The 21,125-nt window shown below is 38.0% G+C and overlaps 1 protein-coding gene across 1 annotated transcript in view; it reads right to left on the bottom strand.

Moving 5' to 3' along the window:
• Positions 1–5,224: 5,224 nt before the first annotated feature.
• The window catches only part of LOC132819087 (metalloprotease TIKI2-like), a 406,884-nt gene continuing 390,983 nt past the window's right edge, over positions 5,225–21,125 (bottom strand). Inside the window, exon 7 of the mRNA XM_060830444.1 lies at positions 5,225–10,574. Coding sequence (XP_060686427.1) covers positions 10,385–10,574 — 190 coding nt within the window. The 3' untranslated portion in view covers positions 5,225–10,384. The remainder of the gene's footprint in view (positions 10,575–21,125) is intronic.

The raw sequence follows: 21,125 nt of genomic DNA on the forward strand, positions 1-21,125 counted from the left end.
GGGGCAACTTTTTCAAGCAGAGGGTGGTACATGTATAGAATGAACTGCCAGAGGAAGTGATGGAGGTTGGTACAATTACAACATTTAAAAGGCATGTAGATGGTTTATGAATAGGTTTGGTTTAGAGGGATATTGGCCAAATGCTGGTAAATGGGACTAGATTAATTTAGGATATCTGGTCAGCATAGATGAGTTGGACTGAAGGGTCTGTTTTCATGGTGGATATTTCTATGACTCTACAAGAAAAGCCTAATTAATATTATTATTGTAAAAGAAACTTTAGGTTCAAGTGGTCATATCATGATAAAATTTTACATTAAGTTTGCAAGTGAGTTAGTTCAATTGAAGCCAGGGAGTTAAGCTTGAACACATGCAATTATGGCAGATTGCGCTGATACATTAAAAGGTATGATGGTACATGGACAATTTATAGGTGTGGTGACCTTCTGGTTAAACGACAAATCGTTTCTCTCACTCTCTAATGAGAGCAGCACTATGGCCTGGTAGGACTATGACAGCTTTACCTTTTGACCTTACAGCAAGTTTCAAAGTACAACCCCTCCCCCCCAAAAAAAAGCAGTCAACAGAGCTATCAAAGGAAATTATGATTTGTATAAGATAAAAAAGAGAGAGCCTATAAAATTGCCAAAAGCAGTAATACACCTGGTCATTGAGAGGATTTCAGAATAGAGCAAGAGTATCAAAACCTGATAAAGGAAGAATGAAATATGTATTTTTGTTTTTATTTGTATCTTAGATGGTGGGTGTCACTGACATCCCTAACTGCCCTTGAACCGATTGACTGTCTAGGCCACTTCAGAAGGCCGTTAAGAGTCAAAAAACAATTTTCTGTGGGTCTGGAGTCACATGAAGATAAGACTGGGTAAGAATATTTCTATAAGGAATATTAGTGAACCAGAAAGATTTTTATAACTGAATCACAGAATTACATATTACAGATGGAGGCCTTTTTACAGGCATTGGCTCTTCAAGAAAGTATCATTACCCAGTGCCGATGTCCTACTTTATCCCCATATCCTTGCACATTATTTTTATCTAAATAATCATCCAATGCCTCAATTTAACCTGTGTCCACCACACTTCCAGGCAGCACATTCAATATATTAATTGCTTACTTCACCTTGCTTTTACAGATCACTCTATTCATGTTCCTTTTATAAGCAGGAACAATTTCTATCTGTTCTATCCAACCCCACTAATGATTTTGAAAACCTCTATCATATCTCCCCTCAGTGTACTTCGCTCCAATGAGAATAGACCCAGCTTCTCCAATTGTTCCTCATAACTAAAGTTTCCCTTTTATGAAATCATTCTTGTAAACTATTTCATTCTCTCTAATGCATTCACATCTTTGCTAAAATATAGCACCCAGAACTCCAGCTGAGGTCTACCAAGTGTTTTGTACAAGTTCAAGCACCTCTTTCATCTTTTACTCTTTGTTTTTATTAATAAAGCAGAGGATAGTGTATGCTTTACTTGATGGTCTCTGAGTCTGTCCTGCCACTATCAATGATCTGTGCACATATACATGCAAAAGCGAGGACTGGAGATGCTGGAGATTAGATTCAAGAGTGTGGTGTTAGAAAAGCACAGCAGGTCAGGCAGCATCCGAAGAGCAGCAAAATTGATGTTTCAGGCAAAAGCCCTTCATTATCCAAGTGCTTCTGCTCTTGCATTCCCCTCAGAATTGTACTCACTATTTTATATTAGCTTTCAATCGTCTTCTCACCAAATTGTATCACCTCTTAGCATTGAACCTCATCTGCCACCTATCTATCCAATGTACAAACTAGTCTATGTCCTTCTAGATTTCTGCACTGTCCTCACAATTTGCAATTCTTCCAAGTTTTGTATCATCTACACACTTTGAAATTGCCCCCTGCACATCTAGATCATAAATATATATGAGGGAAAGCAAGGGTCACAATGCCAACCCCTGGGCAACTTACTCCAGGCCACAAATATCCATTTACCATTATCTCTGTCTCCTATCACTCAGCAAATTTTCCTTCTACTGTCCCTTTAAGTGACCTATGAATATCTTCACAAAACTTTTGTATGGCACTGTATAAAATGCCTTCAGTACTGCTACATTCATCAAGTTTTTCTGTTACCTCTTCAAAAAACTCCAGCAAGTTAGGCAAACACAGTTTCCTCTTTGGAAATCTGTGTGGACTCTTCCTATAATCAACACACCTTTTCCAAGTGATTACTAATTCTATCCTGAAAAATTGTTCCTCGTACCTTCCCCACCACCAAAGTTAAACCGACTGGTCTGTAATTATTGGGTTCATCTTTACAATCTTTCTCGAAGAAGGCCATATGTTTGCAATTTTTCAGTCTTCTCACATGGCCCCCAGGTCTATGTAAGACTGAAATACAGTGGCCACTGCTCTGACAATCTTTGCTCTCACTTACTTCAAAATCCTTTGATGCATCTCACCTGCACCTGGTGCCTTGTGAGCTTTAAGCACCAACAGCCTAACCAACACTTCTGCCCTGTCAATCTTGAACAGTTCTGGTGACTGAGTTCCCTCCTCTATCATCATGACCTGGGTAGCTTCTCTCTCTTTGCAATAAAGACAGACGCAAAGTATCCATTTAGCACTTCCACCATGCCAGCTGCCTCCATGTGGAAAAAATACAGCTATAGGAACTTCTTTTGCATGCAATCCAGGAATACTTGCCGTTGTTCCCCTGAAAACTATAAGTATCCCAGTCTGTGTTGGGTAATTGAAATCCCCATTATAACTACTCCATAAGGCTTGTGTCTGTATATTCTCTGCAGATTTATTCTTAGATGTTCTTTCCATGAGTTCATGGTGCATAGACTACACCTAGCAATGTAATTGGCCTCTTGTTCTTCCTTAGTTTTAGTAAAATTGATTCTGTGCTTCAACTCTGAGACATCCTTTTTCCAGCACTGTCTTCCTTAACCAAGACTGCTCCCCAACTCCCCCCACCCCCTTCACTTTGCTGTCTTTTCTGAATACCTTCTACCCAGGAATATTGAACACCCAGTCTTGACCTTCTTTGAGCTAGGTCTCTGTTATCATCCCAGTATCAAAATTCTATGGTCAGCTGCACCTGTAACTCTCCAATCTTATTTACTGTACTCTATGCATTCGTATATGTGTACAGTGAACTTGATTTAGACTTTATTTTTTTTCTTACTTTGACTTCCCCGACTAATTTGCTCGTGCCAATTGTATCTCTTAGGTATATTCTGAACTCTGATTTTCTCTACTATATTTCCTTTGTTTCCAGACATCTCACAAATTGCTTTGAAGCCTTCCCAGTTGGTAATGTTATCTGGTTGCCATTCAGATACAAGCTTTTTCATTAGGCTAGCATTTTTTAAAGTTTCAGATTTAATTGGAGGAATTTTATATATGTAAGAATGCTGTGTTGGCGAAATTAATGGAACTGAAGGGTATTATGTCCCTGAGATCTGTTGTTCTACAGCCCATAGTGTTGCAAGAGTTAGCTATGGAAATAGAGTGCATTGGTGCTCATCTTTCAGAATTCTACACATGAATGATCCCTGCAGTTTGGAATACATTAAATGTCACCCCACTATTTAAAAAGGGTGAGAAAACAGGGAACAACATCATTCGTAGGGAAAATATGAAACTATGTTTGAATAATAATGATCTGATTGGGCATAGTCAGCTTGGATTTGTGAATGCAAAATTGTATTTGGTGAATACAAATATGATCTTCTTGAGTGGATTCATAAAGGGATATTTGTAGACGTAGTATGTTTGGACTTTTAGAAGACTTTTAATAATGCCCCCTCAGGAGGTTGGTTTACAAAATGAAAGTACACAGGATCAGAGGGAATGCAGTGGCATGGATTGATTTGAGTTAAGGATTGACTAAAAGGCAGAAAACAGTGGAGGAATGAATGGGTCATTCTCACGGTGACAGGTAATTTAAAGATCATGACTTGCAGCCCTAGCTTTTCGCAATGTACAGCAATAATTTGATGAGTCCAAATATAATATTTTCAAGTTCATGGATCACACAAAACTAACTGGGAATGTATAGCTGTGTGGGAGATGGAAAGTGTCTTCAAGATGATTTGGATAGACTTGGAAAGGATCAAGATTATGATGGGTGTGGACACGTTAAATTATCCACTTTGGCAGGAAGACCAGATATATAGAGTATTTCTTAAATGATATGATATTAAAAAGTCACTGAATGCTAACATGCAGATGCAGCAGGCGAATAGGTAGGCTAATGGAATAATAGCATTTAGCGTAAGAGGATTTGAGTGCAGTGGTAATGTCTTGCTTTAATTGTATACAGCCTCAGTTGTCTGGTGTTTTGGTTAGTTTTGGTCTTCTTGCCTGAAGAAGGATATTATCATCGTAAAGGGAGTGCAATAAATTTTCACCAGATGGTGGTATTGTTCAACGAAGGGAAACTGCACCTATATTTTAAGTTACAAAGGCTGATATATGATGTCCGTCAATCCTACAAAATATTGAAAGTGATAGACAGAGTAGCTGCAGGTAGATGTTTCACCTAGGTTTATAACCAGGGGAAGGGCAATTTAGAAGTAAGAGAGATGCTACTCAGGACAAAGATGAGCATTTTTTTTTCTTTCCTTACAAGAATATGAGTCTATGGAATCACCTACCCCAGAGGGGTAACTCAATCATTCAGTATGTTTAGAGAGTGACTGATTTCTGTATACCAATGACACAAAGGAATTTGGAAATAGTATGGGGAAAAGGCATTGTAATGGGCAGTTATACCTATACTGAATGGTGGAGTAGCCTTCACTGGCTGATGTTTTATATATCCCAAAAACACATGATGCTGAGTACCAAGAACACTATGTCCAACTGTAGAGGAGTGATATGTATTAGGCATTTACTTTTTTTCAATATAACAGAAAATCTCAATAGATTTCTTTTCAAGCTTATGAAATTCTAGGTATAACATGATAATATTGTTTAGTACAGATAATAATATTTGTAATTTAAGGAATCTTTATGAAAATTAGTGTAGTAAGATGTGAAAAAGCAGCCAAGTCTGGTGTTTCCTATAATTGCTACCTTCTATCCCAAGGTGGCAGTATAAGCTGCATTTTAAGGCCTCTCAATTGCAGTCAGCACATATAATCTGAGATTTCACTAGGAGACAACTATTAAATTATAATGATTTATTGACTCTTTATATTATCCTTTTTTTCAAAATTTCACAATTGTGTGGCAAGCACAGCCAAGTGAAAATTGTAAACAAAATAATTCTATTTCAGGTTTGGTACGCTCCTACATTCATTTGATTAATGCAAACTATGGCCTTATTTACATGAATGTGTGAAACTCATAATTTATCGTTCCACCTGAAATAAATCACTCTGCCTAAAATCACATATTTCCCGAATTAGATCAAAAATGTCATTTACATTTTCTTTTACGAGATAAAAAAGATTAGCATCAAATATCTCCACAGATGTTGGGACCCCGTAACTGCTATGTGGTTTCTTGCAAATAACATTAGGTGCTGCTTTAGGCAACATTTTCAAACCTATTTTAGTTTTATTTCCATATGTTGGGCCAAATTTCTCCAAATGTAACAATCTTCCAGTTGTTGAATTCTGGCTAAATAGAGAGGTGAGAAAAACTACAACGACCCAACAAGTCATTGCTAAACACCTCCATGTAAGTAGGGCCATGGATAGATAGCTAAAATAAAATAAGATACTGTAATGAGCTTCTGTACTGGTTTCTACAAGAATATAAAATGTTTAAATCAGTAATAATAATTATTAATAAACATATTAATTCAAATTTACAAGATCCTGCCTTTAAAACCTCACTATGGAGTCAATCCATTTCTTTTCACCATCTTGTCTTTGCAAAAATTTGACTTGGTTACTGCAATTACTCTAATATTACAATATTACAATACAGCATTACATTACACTAAAAAAATAATATTTCTGAAAAAAATAACATTAATAGAATCTTTTACAGCAGTGTGCTGAGAAAGGTGTCAAGTATGTTACAAAAATGCCAAAACAGATGACAAAAATAAAATATTTTGCTTCTGTAATAACTTAATGTGTACCAATTTATTCATAACCCATTTTCTGTTTGGTGTGCACACAGATGTGTTCTTTTCCATAAGATCAGTTTACAGTTGTAGGTAACATTCAAAAAAAAAATTATCAATGGAAAAAGTGCAGGGACTCATCTCCAAAGAAGTCATTGGAACAGAAAGGCAATGGGCTCTCTCATCAACAAAAAAAAATCAGAAACTGATCTGGAACAGCCTTAAGTTTGTAAAGCTCCCATATCTCATTGGCATTACGCCTCCTTTCCTCTCAACAATCTTCAACGTTAAGTTCAGAGTTGGTGTTAAATACCATCAAGAAGGACATAAAAGTTCTGTAATAGCACTTCAGTAATAACTTGGCCTAGATGGCTGATCAACCACAGGATATCAAACCAGTGGATGCTCACTATGCATTTTTGTAACTAAGGAAGACAAATTGATGTGCAAGCATGTTTTTCTGAAATCCAAATTGTGCTAACTTTCCCAGCAGAACCAGGCATTGCAGGGTCCTTGATCCAGTTGTGGTAGCAACTTTTTAGTACTTCATGTAGGTTGATCTTTTTTCATTGTGTGATCTTTGATGGAGAGTTTTGGCAGACTATTACAATTAGTGAGGCATCACAGTTGAGAAAATTCTTGTCTTACCCACTGGAACACCTACACATTAGGTGTCCGGTATGTACCAAGGAAGCAGAAAGTACCTTAAGAATGAGGTAATCTCACTTAAGCTAAAATGTAAAAAACAAGACACTAAATGATGAAGTACAAAATATGACAGAGTAAAAAGGAGAATTAATGAAGGTCGAATAGATGGTGTCCATGTGAGTGAGCATGCCGCAGTCATATACACCAGTGCTAACAATCAGGAGATCTGCATCGCAGGACAAAGAACATCATTGGTAATTTCAATCCAAAGAGTTCAGTACAGTCAGGCCGTAATCTTTATTGGGACATCTCTAACTTTGACCTAATAATCCCATATCACAGACTAATTACTGTCTTTGCAAAATTGTATCATAGTAATTCAACATCTGCAGCAGCGCTTGTTCCAAATTTTGTTTCGAGGTTTTGAGGAAATAACCTATTTCAGCTCAATTTGATCTATTTTAGTTCATCGCAGAGAGTTTCCCTGGGTCTAGGCAGTTAATCTGCCATCACTTACAACAAGTGATGCACCTTCCACACAGAAAATATTTTTATGATCTAACATGGCAGTGAAATGGAACATGGCTTTGACAGAAAATGAAAATTCAGTTCTAAATCAATTCACAAAAAGATCTCCTTTAAACACTCCCACGATTACTACAAGTAATGATGAATCTTGAGCATTAGCAATGGACTTCAAGTGATGGTTATCAGATGTACTTGTCAACTGAAAGAAATGTCCGTAAGAAAAGTGCCACCATAAAGAAGAAAGAGAACAACCTTTGAATTCTGGAGATGCTTGAAACTATACAGCACTAACTAATCAGTGTATTGCAAGAGTCTGAAACAGATATGATTTCATTGTGATGAAACTGAATCTTTTAAATGTACCATAAGTTGCAAAAGCAAATCTTCAGTGCATAATATCTGCTGGCTAGTTGTGTTATTTAAATTTCACTAGTGGGAAAATTTTATGTTTGCCACCACTTTCTCCTCTATCCAATCTCTCATGCGAACTGAGGCATTTTCTGAGGACAGTTCCAGGCTACTGTTCGAATTGTATGAAAGCAAATTATTGCCAATGCTGGAAATTTGAAACAAACATGGAAAATTCAGGAGAAACTCAGCATTCTAAGGTCTGCAAGATAGACAATAAGAGTTAATAGTTGAAATCCGACATGAAGTTACGCTATTAAATCATTGTACGGATTCAATAGAACTCTTGTTACTTTTACAAAACCCAAATATCTACCTGAAAATAAAAGATCAATTCTGTAGGGGCAGGGCTGAGCAGAAAAGTTCATGAAGACACCCCTAACCCCCACACAGATGGCCTCAGGCAGAATATTTGCCTAGCAAGGATAGATGACACAGATCAGGTTCTGGTTGCCAACATGCCCACACAGGGGTTGCTAGCCAATCCAGAGCTGGCAGATGATCCCGTCTGTGGAGTTGCAGGGAACATTTCTGGTCTAGGTCTTGGCCTGGTGGAGGAACCAAGCACTACAAGTGGTGCTGGGGTGTGAGCACTCAGCAATCACAGGGCCTGTTGCTTTAAACATCAGATTCTATATTCCCTTCACTCATCCTAAAGATCCTGATTAGATTATGGTACATTCCCAAAGGAGCCAACTGCTTTCCAGTACCTCATGCAAAAGCCTACATTTCACTTATCAGTTTAAACAATAACAAACAACATCAGCACCAAGGAGTCCATAAGAACTCTCCAGCAGGTTCAAAGATAACCATCAGCAACTCCAGTCATTTTAATATCTCTATCTCCTGGTGTTGAGGCCACTTGTGTTGTTATTGCAGTCTCAGCCAAGATCAGCTCAGATGTCAAACCTGGGGGATCATATTATTCTGTTATGACGAACTGTCAGCAGACCCAAAACATCAATTGGTTTCTCTTCACAGATGCTGCCAGACCTGCTGAGCTTTTCCAGTAACTCCAGTTTTTATTTCTGATTTACAGCATCTGCAGTTCCTTCGGTTTGTGCAATATTATTCTGCACAGCTTTGTATCACATCAGGTAATGTATGTACCCTAAAAAGTGTCAGAGTCACTGAATTATGAGTTTTAGCGTTGCTTAGTGGTAGATAGCATTCTTGAGTGAGGCCCTCGAAGGTTCAAGTTCCACTGCAGACTTGGCCATGTAATATAGACTGATGCTTCAATGTAATATTAAAATATAAAATATTGAGGAAATATAATATTGCTCAGTATTATCTTTTTGATGTTAAAGGCCCTATCTGACTCTTCATATGGTTATTGAAAATATTATTTAAATAACTTGGGAATCTTTATGGTGTTCTTGATGCATTGATCATTCGAGCAACAACATCAAAACAGATTAATTCAGTGATGTTTGCAAACCTCTTCTTGCTGCAGATTAGCTAATGTGATTTCCTGAATAACAAATAGTGATTACATTTGATGTGTAATTCATGGACTGTGAAGGCTATTCAGATATCTCAAGGCCATCAAAAGTGCTATATACAAATAAGTTCTTTCTCAACTAACTTAAACTTACTATGAATCCAAACTTGTTTGCATGTGTTTTCTTCTCCTATCTTCATGCAAACATCTCTTCCCTTTGAAGAATAATAGTGAAATGATGGAAAGATTCACAGGCTGATCAAACTTTTAAACTGCATCATGAAGGCTTCTCCCACAACCAAGATGTCCTTGTGGGTATTTGTATCTCTGAGCTAGAAGCTCCAGGTTCAACTATTGCCCCAAAAGACATCTGTGCTAGTATGTATAATCTTCAATGTAGGTTTAACTCAGTAAATATGAATTAACTTTTTTTAACCACTATGGTTGCAGAGGCATGAAACGATATATAATGTGGGTGCCCAGATGTAGTGATTTTAATCTTTAATAGACTGGATGAGGCAGACGCTTCTGTAATATCAGCTTTGTTATCTCAATAAGAGTATAGGTCATCATTTAGATGTGGGACATGCTTATTTATAAGGTTCAGATGTGAGACTTACTAACCATGGTTCTGCAGGAAAGCATCCCATTCTTCTTTATGAATCACTGCTTTAAAAAGAATGAACAGGACCAGACATCTTTCAGTTATCTTCAGATCTGCAGGATAAACTGAACATTAGCTGAATAGTTAAAGGCATTAAAGTGGGATTCAGAAGGAATCTTCAGCTAATACATTTCTGAACAAATAAATATAACCAAGAAGTTGACAGTTGGGAGAATATGAACCTTCCTTGAACAGACTAAATCATAACCTTTTAGAGCTCTGGACTTTTCATTTGTTTTGGAGTCATATACGTAACAAAAAATTAACTTTGAAGGGGAATAAATATACATTATTTGAACATATAGACTTTCAGAAGTAAATTTACAATGTCCCATAGCATCATGGGAAAATATCCTTCTACAAAAAGAAGATGCTGTCACCATATGGCTGTTTGAGCTTCTGAGTCTCATTTTAGTTTCTCCTGCATCATCACAATGAACATGATAGTTCTGATGCAAACAAGTCTTGTGAGGTCCACCAAGCTGAGGGCACAGGCACTTCCTATATTTAATGACAAAAAGCTCCATCAGCTAACACCAGAAATTCCTTTTAAGGGTTTTTCTCTTAAAGTCATGGGTTAACATTGCATGTGCAGAGGGTCAGGAAGGCCACAGTAGACTCCAGATTAAACAGACTACCCCCCCAAGCAGCACAGTTGCTGATGAAGCTGTGGTCACTGAGGCAGCGTTGAAAGAGGGATGTTGCTCCTTTTGACGTGAACGTTCGTGCGCAGGTTCCACTGTGATGTAACCATTGATAATTCTAATATTGGATGGCGTGACTGTTGTGCTGAAAAAAAATGAAAAAGGAACATCAGGCACCTAGGAAGTAAGTATCACAACTGAAACAATGTCTGTAAGAAAAGTGCCACCATAAAGAAGAAAGAGAACAACCTTTGAATTCTGGAGATGTTTGAAACTATACAGACTGATGGAGTGCACTAAATGTTCAGTGTATTCAGTGCATCACAACAACAATGACATCTTTAAATAGCTCACATTACCGATACAATTGAGAAATTTGATATGAAATATCAGTTTGTCAAATATATCAAATAAATAAATTCATTAAAATAAAAGAATACTTCACATAAAATATGTTGTGGTGAAGTGGCAGGGAAGTCTTCCTAATATCCTGTAACCCTCCTCTCAGGTGTGTGTGGTTGCGAGGATCATGGGAAATTGAAGCACGAGTAGACTCTCAAGCCTGCTTCATCTTTCAACTAGATGATGGCTCACTTTTGACCTCATTACTTTTTCCTGCACTCTTGATATTTTTAAGATCTGGAAATCTTGAAGTCTCTGCATTGAATATGCTAAATGACTGAGCTTCCGTAGCCCTATGGGCAGAGCATTCCAAGATTCTTCCTCACCCACAGTCCTAAATAGCTAATCCCATATGTTGTGACTGTGATCCCTTGGGTGCTGTCATTCTTAGCCAGACGAAATATCCTTCTACCATCTGGCCTGTTGAGCCCTATTAGAATATTTGCATGTTTCACTGAGATCAACTTTCATTCTTCAAGACTCTTACATGTCCTGCCTCCTTAAAGAACAATTCTGCCATTCCAGGAGTTAATCTGGAGAACTTTTATTGGGCACTTTCTATGACAAATATACTCTTCCTTGAGTCAGGAGATCAAAACTACATTGTATGCTAGCTATGGACTCATTAACACACTATACAATTGCAACAAGTCCCCTTTACCTGTTGATCAAATCCTCTTGCAATAAAGGCCAATATACCATTAGGTTCCTAATTACTTGCTGCACCTACTTGTCAGCTTTCAAGGCTTCATGAACAAGAGCGGCTACATGTTTGCAAAGCATAGTATGAAAATAAAGTACAACAGATAGTGTTAGGACAGATAACCGAAAATACTGTCAAAGAGTTAGGTTTTGTAGAGTCTTAAAGAAGGAAAGCAAGCTCTAGATATGCAGGGACTGAATTCCAGAGCGTGGGGCCTAAGCAACTGCAAGTACAGTAACAAGTGGTGGTGTGAATAAAATTAGGAATGCTCATGAGTTTAGAATTAGATAAATGTGACTATTTCAGATGGTTGTGAGAGATGGAGGAGATTACAGAGAGGAAGAAGTAATGTACGGTATTCAATTTTGGACATCATAAGGAACAAGAAATCACAATTTAGAGTAAAGATACATTAACAGTGACTGGAAGAGATTACAGTCTCAGGTGGGGAAAGGCTCATGAAGGGATATGAAAACAAGAATAAAAATGTTGAAACTAAGGCTTTGATCAGGAATCTGTGTTGGTCAATAACATGGGATGACAGGTGAAAATACAGACATGATTTAAGACATTCACAGCAAAGTTTTGGATGATTTCCAGTTTACAGAGGGAAATTGTCAGTTCTGCATTGGAATAGTCACAAGGTAATGAATGGGGGAATTCATTACGTTTGAGAGCCGAAGAATTCAATCTTAGACTGTTGCGACGGAGACGGATGGAGTTTTGAGTGGGGAACCATAAACAATGTTTAAGCAATATTAAAATTGGATGGAACTTATTCTCATCCAGTACTGGATATATGAAATTGTTGATGTTTGAAATTAGTAACAGCACAGGATTTGAGAGGGGTATTGAGGTAGAACTGAGTGTTAAGAGACTATATGCAAGACTCCTAGTGTGCTTTCAGATTATTGTTGTGGGACAATATTGAAGCAAAATAGGAAACCATGAATAGATCCATAGGAACACCAGGAGTAACAGTGTCAGAGCAGGAAGAAAGCACAGTGCTGGAGAAACACAGCAGGTCTGGCAGCATCTGTTCAGAGAAAAACAGAGTTGGCATTTTGAATCCAATGACGTTCTGACATTTCAACAGATGCTGCCAGACCTGCTGTGTTTTTCGAGCACTCACTCTTGTAGGTTTCCAGAATCTGCAGGTCTGTGTGTTTATTACAGGAAGAGAACACACCTTTTTTTTATTGATTTCATGGGACATGGGCATTCCTCACCTTGGCCAGAATTTATTGCCCATCTCCAACTGCCTTTGAGAAGCTGGTAGTATGCTGTCTTTTATTTACTATAGATAGACTCACAATGCTGGTGGAGAGGGAATTCCAGGATTTTGACCCAGCACCCTATGGTGATATATTTCAAACTCAGGATGCTGAGTGGCTTGGAGGGGAATTTGCACATGGCAGTGTTACCAAGTATCTGCTGGTTTTGTCCTTCTGGAAGGTGGTAGATGTGGGTTTGGAAGGTGCTGTCCAAAGAGTCTTGGTGAATCTATGCAGTGCATCTTGGCTGGTACACACTGTTGCTACTGTATGTTGGTGATGAAATGAGTAAATATTTGTGCATGAGGTGCTGGTCAAGTGAGCTGTTTTGTCCTGATGGTGTCAAGCTTTGAGTGCTGTTGGAGTTGCACTCATCCAGGCAAGTTGGATGTATTTCACCACATTCCTAATATATAGTAAATAGGGTCTGAGAGTCAGGAAGTGAGTTACTTGTTATAGGTTACCTAAACCCTAATTTGATCTTGTATTTACATGGCTAGACCAGTTTAGCTTTTGATCAATAGTAACTCCCAGGATGTTGATAGTGGAGGATTCAACTGATGTAACAGCATTGAATGTCAAGGGGCAATGGTTAGTTTTTCTTTTGTTAGAGATGATCATTGCCTAGCATGAATTGCATTTGCTAATGTTTAGTTCCAAATATGGATTTTGTCCAGGTCTTACTGCATGGACTGCTTCAATATCTGAGAAGTTGCAAGGTGCCAAACATTTGAAATCATCAGCACACATGCTGATTGCTATATTTGTAATGGATTGAAGGCCATTGGTGAAGCGATTGAAGGTAGCTGGGCCCAGGACACTACCCTGAGGAGACGCTGACTGACCCTCTGGCTTGGAGATCTTGCCCATCACCCTTAGACTCTGCATTCTATCTTCATGTTAATTAAGGGGAGTAAGGGCTGTCAAAATTGCAAAGGGTGACAGCTACCCTATTCCTGTTTCCCACTTCCAGAGGAAGAACATCAGGTCAATACCTTTCATGGCTTTGGAGATGCTGAGGCTGTTGACCGGTGTAGTTTTGTTCTTTTTGGTAAACCATTCACTGCAAATGAAGCTTCCTAAAATGACAGTATCTACTATACTGTGAATAAAACATGAGAGGGATTTTTTCAGAACATAATCAGAAAGGGAGACCCAAATTATGCTTATGTGTGGGACCATTTTGCTCATGTCTACATTCACCCAAATGTGCTTCCAATCTAATCAGAAAGCATAAAAATTGCATAGAAGACCTAAATCAGTGTAAAGACTGCTGCCCTAGGAAAGAGCTGACCTCACACCAAAGATAGTATAAAACTTAACTCTCTAATCAGCATTAATACTCGTTAGGTACAACATGCTAAGATGGAAGATTTTCAATTTTACATATAATTTCTACCGAAGGCAAAAAAGGGCATTCAAAGGAACAGAAAATATGAGCAGGCTCCAATGAGAATGAGTAAAATGTAATTGCTAACACTAATGGCAATAAAACAGTAGACAAATGATTATTTGTGACTGTATCTAAAATTCTGGGCTTTATTATTGATATGTCTTGAACCAATATACTAGCAAGAAATCTGCAGGAAGGATTTTTAGACAAAGCTTTTGTGTTTGGACATTAGGATTAATACTTGAACATAAAAGAACAAGGAAATACAAATGTGGTATACTTATTTTGTACCTGAGTTTCCTTGATAATTTTTATCTAATGCTCTAATAGATATTCAGGAAATCCTATGAGTTTTTTTTATTGTGATTTGGCCTGAAGGGGATGTATGAAATGTTATGAAATTGAAAGAGTTTATAGATTGCTGTATTTTATTGTTCTATTTGCTTCATTATTATATATTTAAACATTTAAATTAATAAACAACCTTACTCTTGTTCATGATGCCAATTTGTTACTCAGTTCTGCTATTGGAATAAATGGTGAATCTAATGCCCCATTTCATTTTAAAAAAAATCATTCCTTTATTAACAACACACTTAGAAATGAGTTTGCTCATATAACAATTTGTCAACATCAAAATTGTAGTTTTTGAATCAACAGTTAGGTTGATCAACCTGCACTGGGTAAGTCAGCAAAATGCTCTAAAAAAGTAGGACACAAATTATGCATGGGTATCTCAAATCTTTCCTGCCATAGACATCCTCTTACCTCCTATTCAATTCTTTATCTATTTTGGGGAATATATCTCCTGACCCCTGGCACAGTTGGGATATGCCAGCTCATCATAAAATCTTACACAAGGATTCCTCCAAAGAAACGAAATAGTAAATTTAACAGACAGTAGAAAGGACACACTTTTTTTAAGACGATCATATGGTATGAATCACTTTAACTGCTCTATATTAGCAAGTATTTCATTTGATAAGAAAAAAGAGAAAGTTAAAGGAGACATGCCTCTAATGTGAAACAGATTTTCACCTTAAAAAAATCTTAACATCATATATCAGATTGATAGAATGGGCTTTTCATGTTTTCGAACAGTGACCAAATAGTCTCAGTTCTACTACAAAAGTATAGTTACTTTAGGTGCCAGCACACACTTGAGTTTTGCTTAACATTATGTTTTAACCAGTGAGTATTTCTAAAGCATTTTATAAAACCAGTCCTCTTATTCCAGGGCCTCTTCCAGACCTAGAATCTGTGTGTTCAGGAAATAATGTTCATTCTGCTTAGTACTATATGTTTACATTTCAAGGATGGATCTATTACTCACACTACATACCATCATATCATGAATGATATTAGACCTCCTGTATGGAACAGATTAATGTCTCTTAACTCTTACGTACATACAGACAATCAGAAAGGTTTATGTTTTTTGCTGACACATGAAAAACAGAAGTGACAATTTGAACAACATTTTCCTATTCCACCGAAGTCCCACATGAACAGTGATATAGTGGTTATGCTTTTGAAATGTGAGTTTGTTGAATCTTCCATTCAGCTTGAGACTTTGACAGAAAGTGTGGGTAGGTTTTAATAAACTGGTATCAATAAAATGGTTAATGATGAAGCAACAAATACAGAGGAACCTTGATTATCTGAATGAGATGGAATGCAGTATTTTGTTTGGTTAATTGATTATTAGGATAACCAATTCAATGCCTCTCCACTGGGACTCGAAATTTTCTGAAGTTTCCTTTTTCCTCACTCTGCCTGCATTTCTCCCTCGCTCTGTCTTAGAGCTTGTTTCTGAGCAGACACACACTTGTGTGTAAGGGGCCTGCAGTATTGCTGAAGCCTCTCCTGCCCTGCTTCACTCCAATGGATTGACAGAATGAGCACTTGCTATGTCCACTCCCTGTTCAAGAGACTAGGCAGGCTGCACACACATGCACCCCTCCCAACTGTGTGCTTTCAACTCCCAACGTTTCCAGCCAGTGGATGGAGTGAAGTGGCCAGGTGCCTCTTCTCTCCAATGGGACTCCAGAATAAAACAAAGTAATGGAATGGAGACAGCAGCAGACTGGACACCGACAGCAAGACTGCTGCTGCCTTTAGGGGTGAGTCTCAAAATAGCAGTTGCACACACAACTTTTTGGCAAGTTCCCACTCTACCCTGTAAAGGACAACGTTAGAGAGATTATCTGGGGGAGGGGGGGCTTAAGGTACACCCCTGTGTAGAATGCAGGGAAAGTGTAGGGAGAGACAGAGAGGGTGGAAGGTCAGTCATTTGGAGACGGTGCCTGGGCACCGATCGATGTCCGAGACTGTAAGAGGAATTCCATTATTAATGCCTTACCGCCTCCCCAACACAGAGTTTCACTGGGAGTATTAGCGTCTGGTTAATCACATTGTTAAGTTTGGCCGTGGTTTTATACAAGATGAAGAGAAATTAATGTTCGAGCTTATATAGATATGGAGCACCTGTGGCATAGGTTGTGGAATGAGAGGGAGTAAAGCTGAAGGATTCAAAAAACTGTCTCCACAAAAGGCATGTGTGTTGAGATTTAAATCTTGCGGATTACCATAAAATGTATTACAAATTTATAATTAACCAATCAAACATTTTATTACACACAGGTCAAGCAGCATCAGAGGAGCAGGAAAGTCAGTTTCCGGTCAGGACCCTTTATCAGATCCTGACCTGAAATATCCCCTCTCCTGCTCCTCCGATGCTGCCTGACCTGTTGTGCTTTTCCAGCCACATATATTATCAACCATGACTTCCAGCATCTGCAGTCTCTACCATCATATCCTGAACAGGTAGAACTCGAGCGCAAACTTCCTGGTGCAGAGATTGGGACAGGACTACATCGAGACAAGACTGTTAGGGGTCTGCTAACAGGGAGTCAAACTCAAATCAATGAAACAGTCAATAAAACAATAACATGCTTTGTGGAGCCCGCTCCAAAAGCAATCGGTAAAACCCCTTCAAAGTCCACAGGAACGGACTGGGCACCATGTCTGGATGGCTAATAGCCATCTCCCACACCACGTCCTGTTTTCTCAATTATTGAACAACAAACAAGGTGGGCAAAGAAAATGCCCCAAAGACATTGTGAAGTACTTCTTGAAACATGGCATTAATGACTGGGACATGTTTGTAATGACTGTTGAAAATGGCCACGTCTTGTCCATCAAGGGTGCATGACATTTTGTGTCACATCTTAGTGATGAGACTGAGTGGCGACAAAACAGGAATGAAAAGGAAGCAAATCCTGCACTTCAGATCCCACACATTGAGACACACCCTGCCAAAGGTTATGAGACTTTAGAGTCAGCCTGTTCAGTAACACGGACCCATAATAGAAACCCACAATCCTGAGTAGACATCAGCCTCAAATCAAGAAGCTGCCATTGGCAAATCAAAGCTCAATATTCATAATGCAGGAACAAGACATCCTTAGTCATAGTGCATTTTAAAATTTGTCAAGACCTCAGATTTATGGCAAATTATATGATTGCCATGCCATACAGTAATCTAGATGCTACACATGTTTCCAAAAGATAGATGAAGGGTCATCCACATTACCTGTTTATTCCTTTGTGTCCCACACTATGTAAATTGGTAATTTTTCACAAATGTTTGTCTTATTGTTTGGCATCCAAAGCTGCCATGACATGAGATCAGAACCTTGAGGTGCTTTGGACATTTTTACCTTTTGATGCAAAATTGTGTTTTTTTTTAAGAAGAGAACTGCTACAGACAAAACAAAATGAATAAATGTGAACTCAGCACAGTCTGACAACAACCTGTTTAGGATCCATGGAATGTAGCATCTAAAGGGTATCAGGTATACTTCAAAGACAGAGAGAGAGAGAAAGAGATGCAATAGGAAAAGTTAATAAAGGGGTTGACTATCTACCCACTACCCCCACTCTACTCCCTGAAGCAGAAAGCCATTTGCAGACATTTTTTTTGTTTTTTTGCTGTTTATACTTAAAAAAAAGGAATTATTAACTGACTGCAACCCTGATCTTTGTGTGCTATTGTAGCAAGGTGTACTAGTGGAAAGAAGTATGGAAGTCTAGCTCGAGCACTAGTGAGCTGTGAATGCCACAGCCAAATCACCTGTTCAACACAGGTCAAAGAACTGTCTTGCTCTGATGCCAGAACTAGACAGTTAACAATTCAGCCAAAAGTAAACAGGACGACAAAAGGACTCTCTTGCTCTGTGTGCATCCACTGTCAAAAGGAAACATCATCAAAGGATCTCAACTGTGAAGCCAAGAATCCTGACATTGACGATTCAACTAACGACCACTCCATGATCTACTCTTCATGACTGACTTAGAGACTAATCCATATGACCTTTAAACTTTCATCCTTTTTAACATTCACTTCTTATGTCTAATCTGTTTCTAAGTGTGATGCACTATTAGTTATTTTCACTTTTAGGAACTAATAAACTCACTCTTTGATTAACTTAAGAAAGCCTAGTTCAATTGTTTTTTAAAAACAAAATTAATTTGGTCGGGGGAGAAAAAGCATTCAGAAGAGAGGGATCTTTTTCAAGTTTATCTTGGTATGAATGACTGAGGGGGGTGGGTATATAAAGAAATTCATCCCAGTTCATCCCTCCTTACGTAGAAGTGTAACAATTGGAGTGATGGGGTGTGGCGCTGGAAAAGTTCAGTTGGACAGGCAGCATCCGAGGAGCAGGAGAATTAATGTTTCGAGCATAAGCCTTTCATCAGGAATGTGGGGCGGGGGACGCAAGGAGGCTGAGAGAAAAATGGGAGGTGGGTGGGGCTGAGAGGAAGGTAGCTCGGAATGTGATACCTGGCTCAGCCATAACAAAGACCACACTTGAGGGGATTTGTGTGTCCAAAGATAACTTAATTGATTGAAGGGCAAACAGGATCCATGCAATAGCTGTTGGAGCTTGATATTCCAGCTTCTTATTCCCTAATTCATCATGCATAAGATGTCAGGAGTGCCATAAATATAGTTAAATGATCTGATTTCTTTTTGTAGTATGGCATTAGCTCAGTGAGATGTTACCATGCAGGACCACCTGCTGTCCCTATGCTACTGTGTCAAACTATGTAGTCAGTAGGATATTCAGTTCTGTAGATCATCTGATTTGATTTCTTGATCGTTTTTGCCCAGAAAGGATTTGGGAATAAAAGACGAAGTTTGTGTTTTAAAGCAAAATGTATTTACACAAGTTAAGATAATATACTGGGATAAAAGATAAATGACATTAATAGATTCTTGGGACCAGAGGGCAGTCTGGCACAAATGTTTATCGTGAAGTTGGAAGGTTTACAGAAGATAGAGATAGAGGCACAGGCAGATTTTAAAGTTGTGAGTGCAGCTGTTGTCCTTAAGAAAAAAAATTAGCAACAAAGTTCCCATTGAGATGGGAAATAATACCATATTCATCAATTGTATTAATGCATGAAGACAAATTGAACTCAATGAATCTCTAAGAAGTACGTATTCCACAGGCAGGGGTGAAATGCAACTGTCCCCTTTGGGATTTATAGGCATTACACTAACAATTATCACATTAGTAAAAGAGAATGTACACTGTTAATTATGAGCCCCAGTTTTCTGCAGCAACTTTAATGGGTACTTAATGTGTAACTCCACTCAGAGTAAGATGTTTCTCAATATAACAAACTGCAAAGCAGTGTTAATCATCCAGCAAGTTGTGGGGAATTGCAACTCATGATACATTTCATCTCTTGAACCTGTTGGCTGATTTGCTCCTTAATAATGACATGCATTGTGTACAGACAATTATTTTTATTTTCCTTTGGGTTATTTGCCCCTTTGTCTTATTAGCCTTGGCATAAAAAAGCAGTGTAGCCTGTAGAATAGCTTGGGTTAATCAGTCAAGAATCCTGCTTCACTGTTTAATTGCTTTTAATGTCATCCTAAAATTTCAAATTTGATTGGTCTTTCAGTGCTGTGATTTTATTTCTTTCTGTGCCGTGATTTTATTTCTATCAAAGGTTTTTCTAGCTGTGAGAAACAAAAAAAACTTCATGTTATTAGTCAGCACTCATTTATTAACTGAATAACTTTCTGACATCTCAATTCCATTTATCATGATGTAAACAGAGCTGGAGGGAAATTTCACCCCATAGTACATCAATACTTAAAGATATTATAGCATAAATAATATTCCAAATCAGAGTGTCATTAGACAACAATCTGCCAACAAGTGTGCATGGTTGATAAGTATTTCAGACTGAAAGTAATACCATTGAAAATGTAAGAACAATGGGCTCATATTGGTTTGGCAGGTAAATGCTCCATCATTGAGATACTGAGTCTGAGTGATAGGGAACATTCCAAAGAGCAGAGAATAAGCAAATTGGAAAACAACAGAAAATAAATTTTAAAAAGACTAATAATCTAGTTTCTTCAGGAGAAATGCAGGCATAAAGAGGTAGAGAATCCAGGGCAAAGGTGGAATGTAAACAGATTTAACAAGGACTGAAACCAACTCTGAGCTTATTCTTTCACAAGTTGTTAAATATGCAGCCCATATTCAATTAACAGGTCACTAACTTATTGACTAAAAACAGTATCACAACATTTTCTCTCTCTAGACTTTTGAGTCTGTCAATCTGTGAGAATGTTGAATGTAGCTGAGAAAATTGAGGACACTTACCATCTCTATTAACAATCTGCAGTAATATGAACAACTCAAAGCAATCCAGTTATGTGTTGGTGCGTTCTACCAAGAGGACCTTTTCCACATGTGCACAGCCAAGGATGCTTCACAATCATCATTTATCATTCCCATTCCCTTCTCATATGAAGCATTTAATGTGTGTGATTTATAACATCCTTCACTGCCAGTTGATATTATTTCCAGGTGAATTTCAAAACTAATAAGCCTT

The sequence above is a fragment of the Hemiscyllium ocellatum genome, chromosome 9, assembly GCF_020745735.1.
Source record: "Hemiscyllium ocellatum isolate sHemOce1 chromosome 9, sHemOce1.pat.X.cur, whole genome shotgun sequence".
NCBI lineage: Eukaryota > Metazoa > Chordata > Chondrichthyes > Orectolobiformes > Hemiscylliidae > Hemiscyllium > Hemiscyllium ocellatum.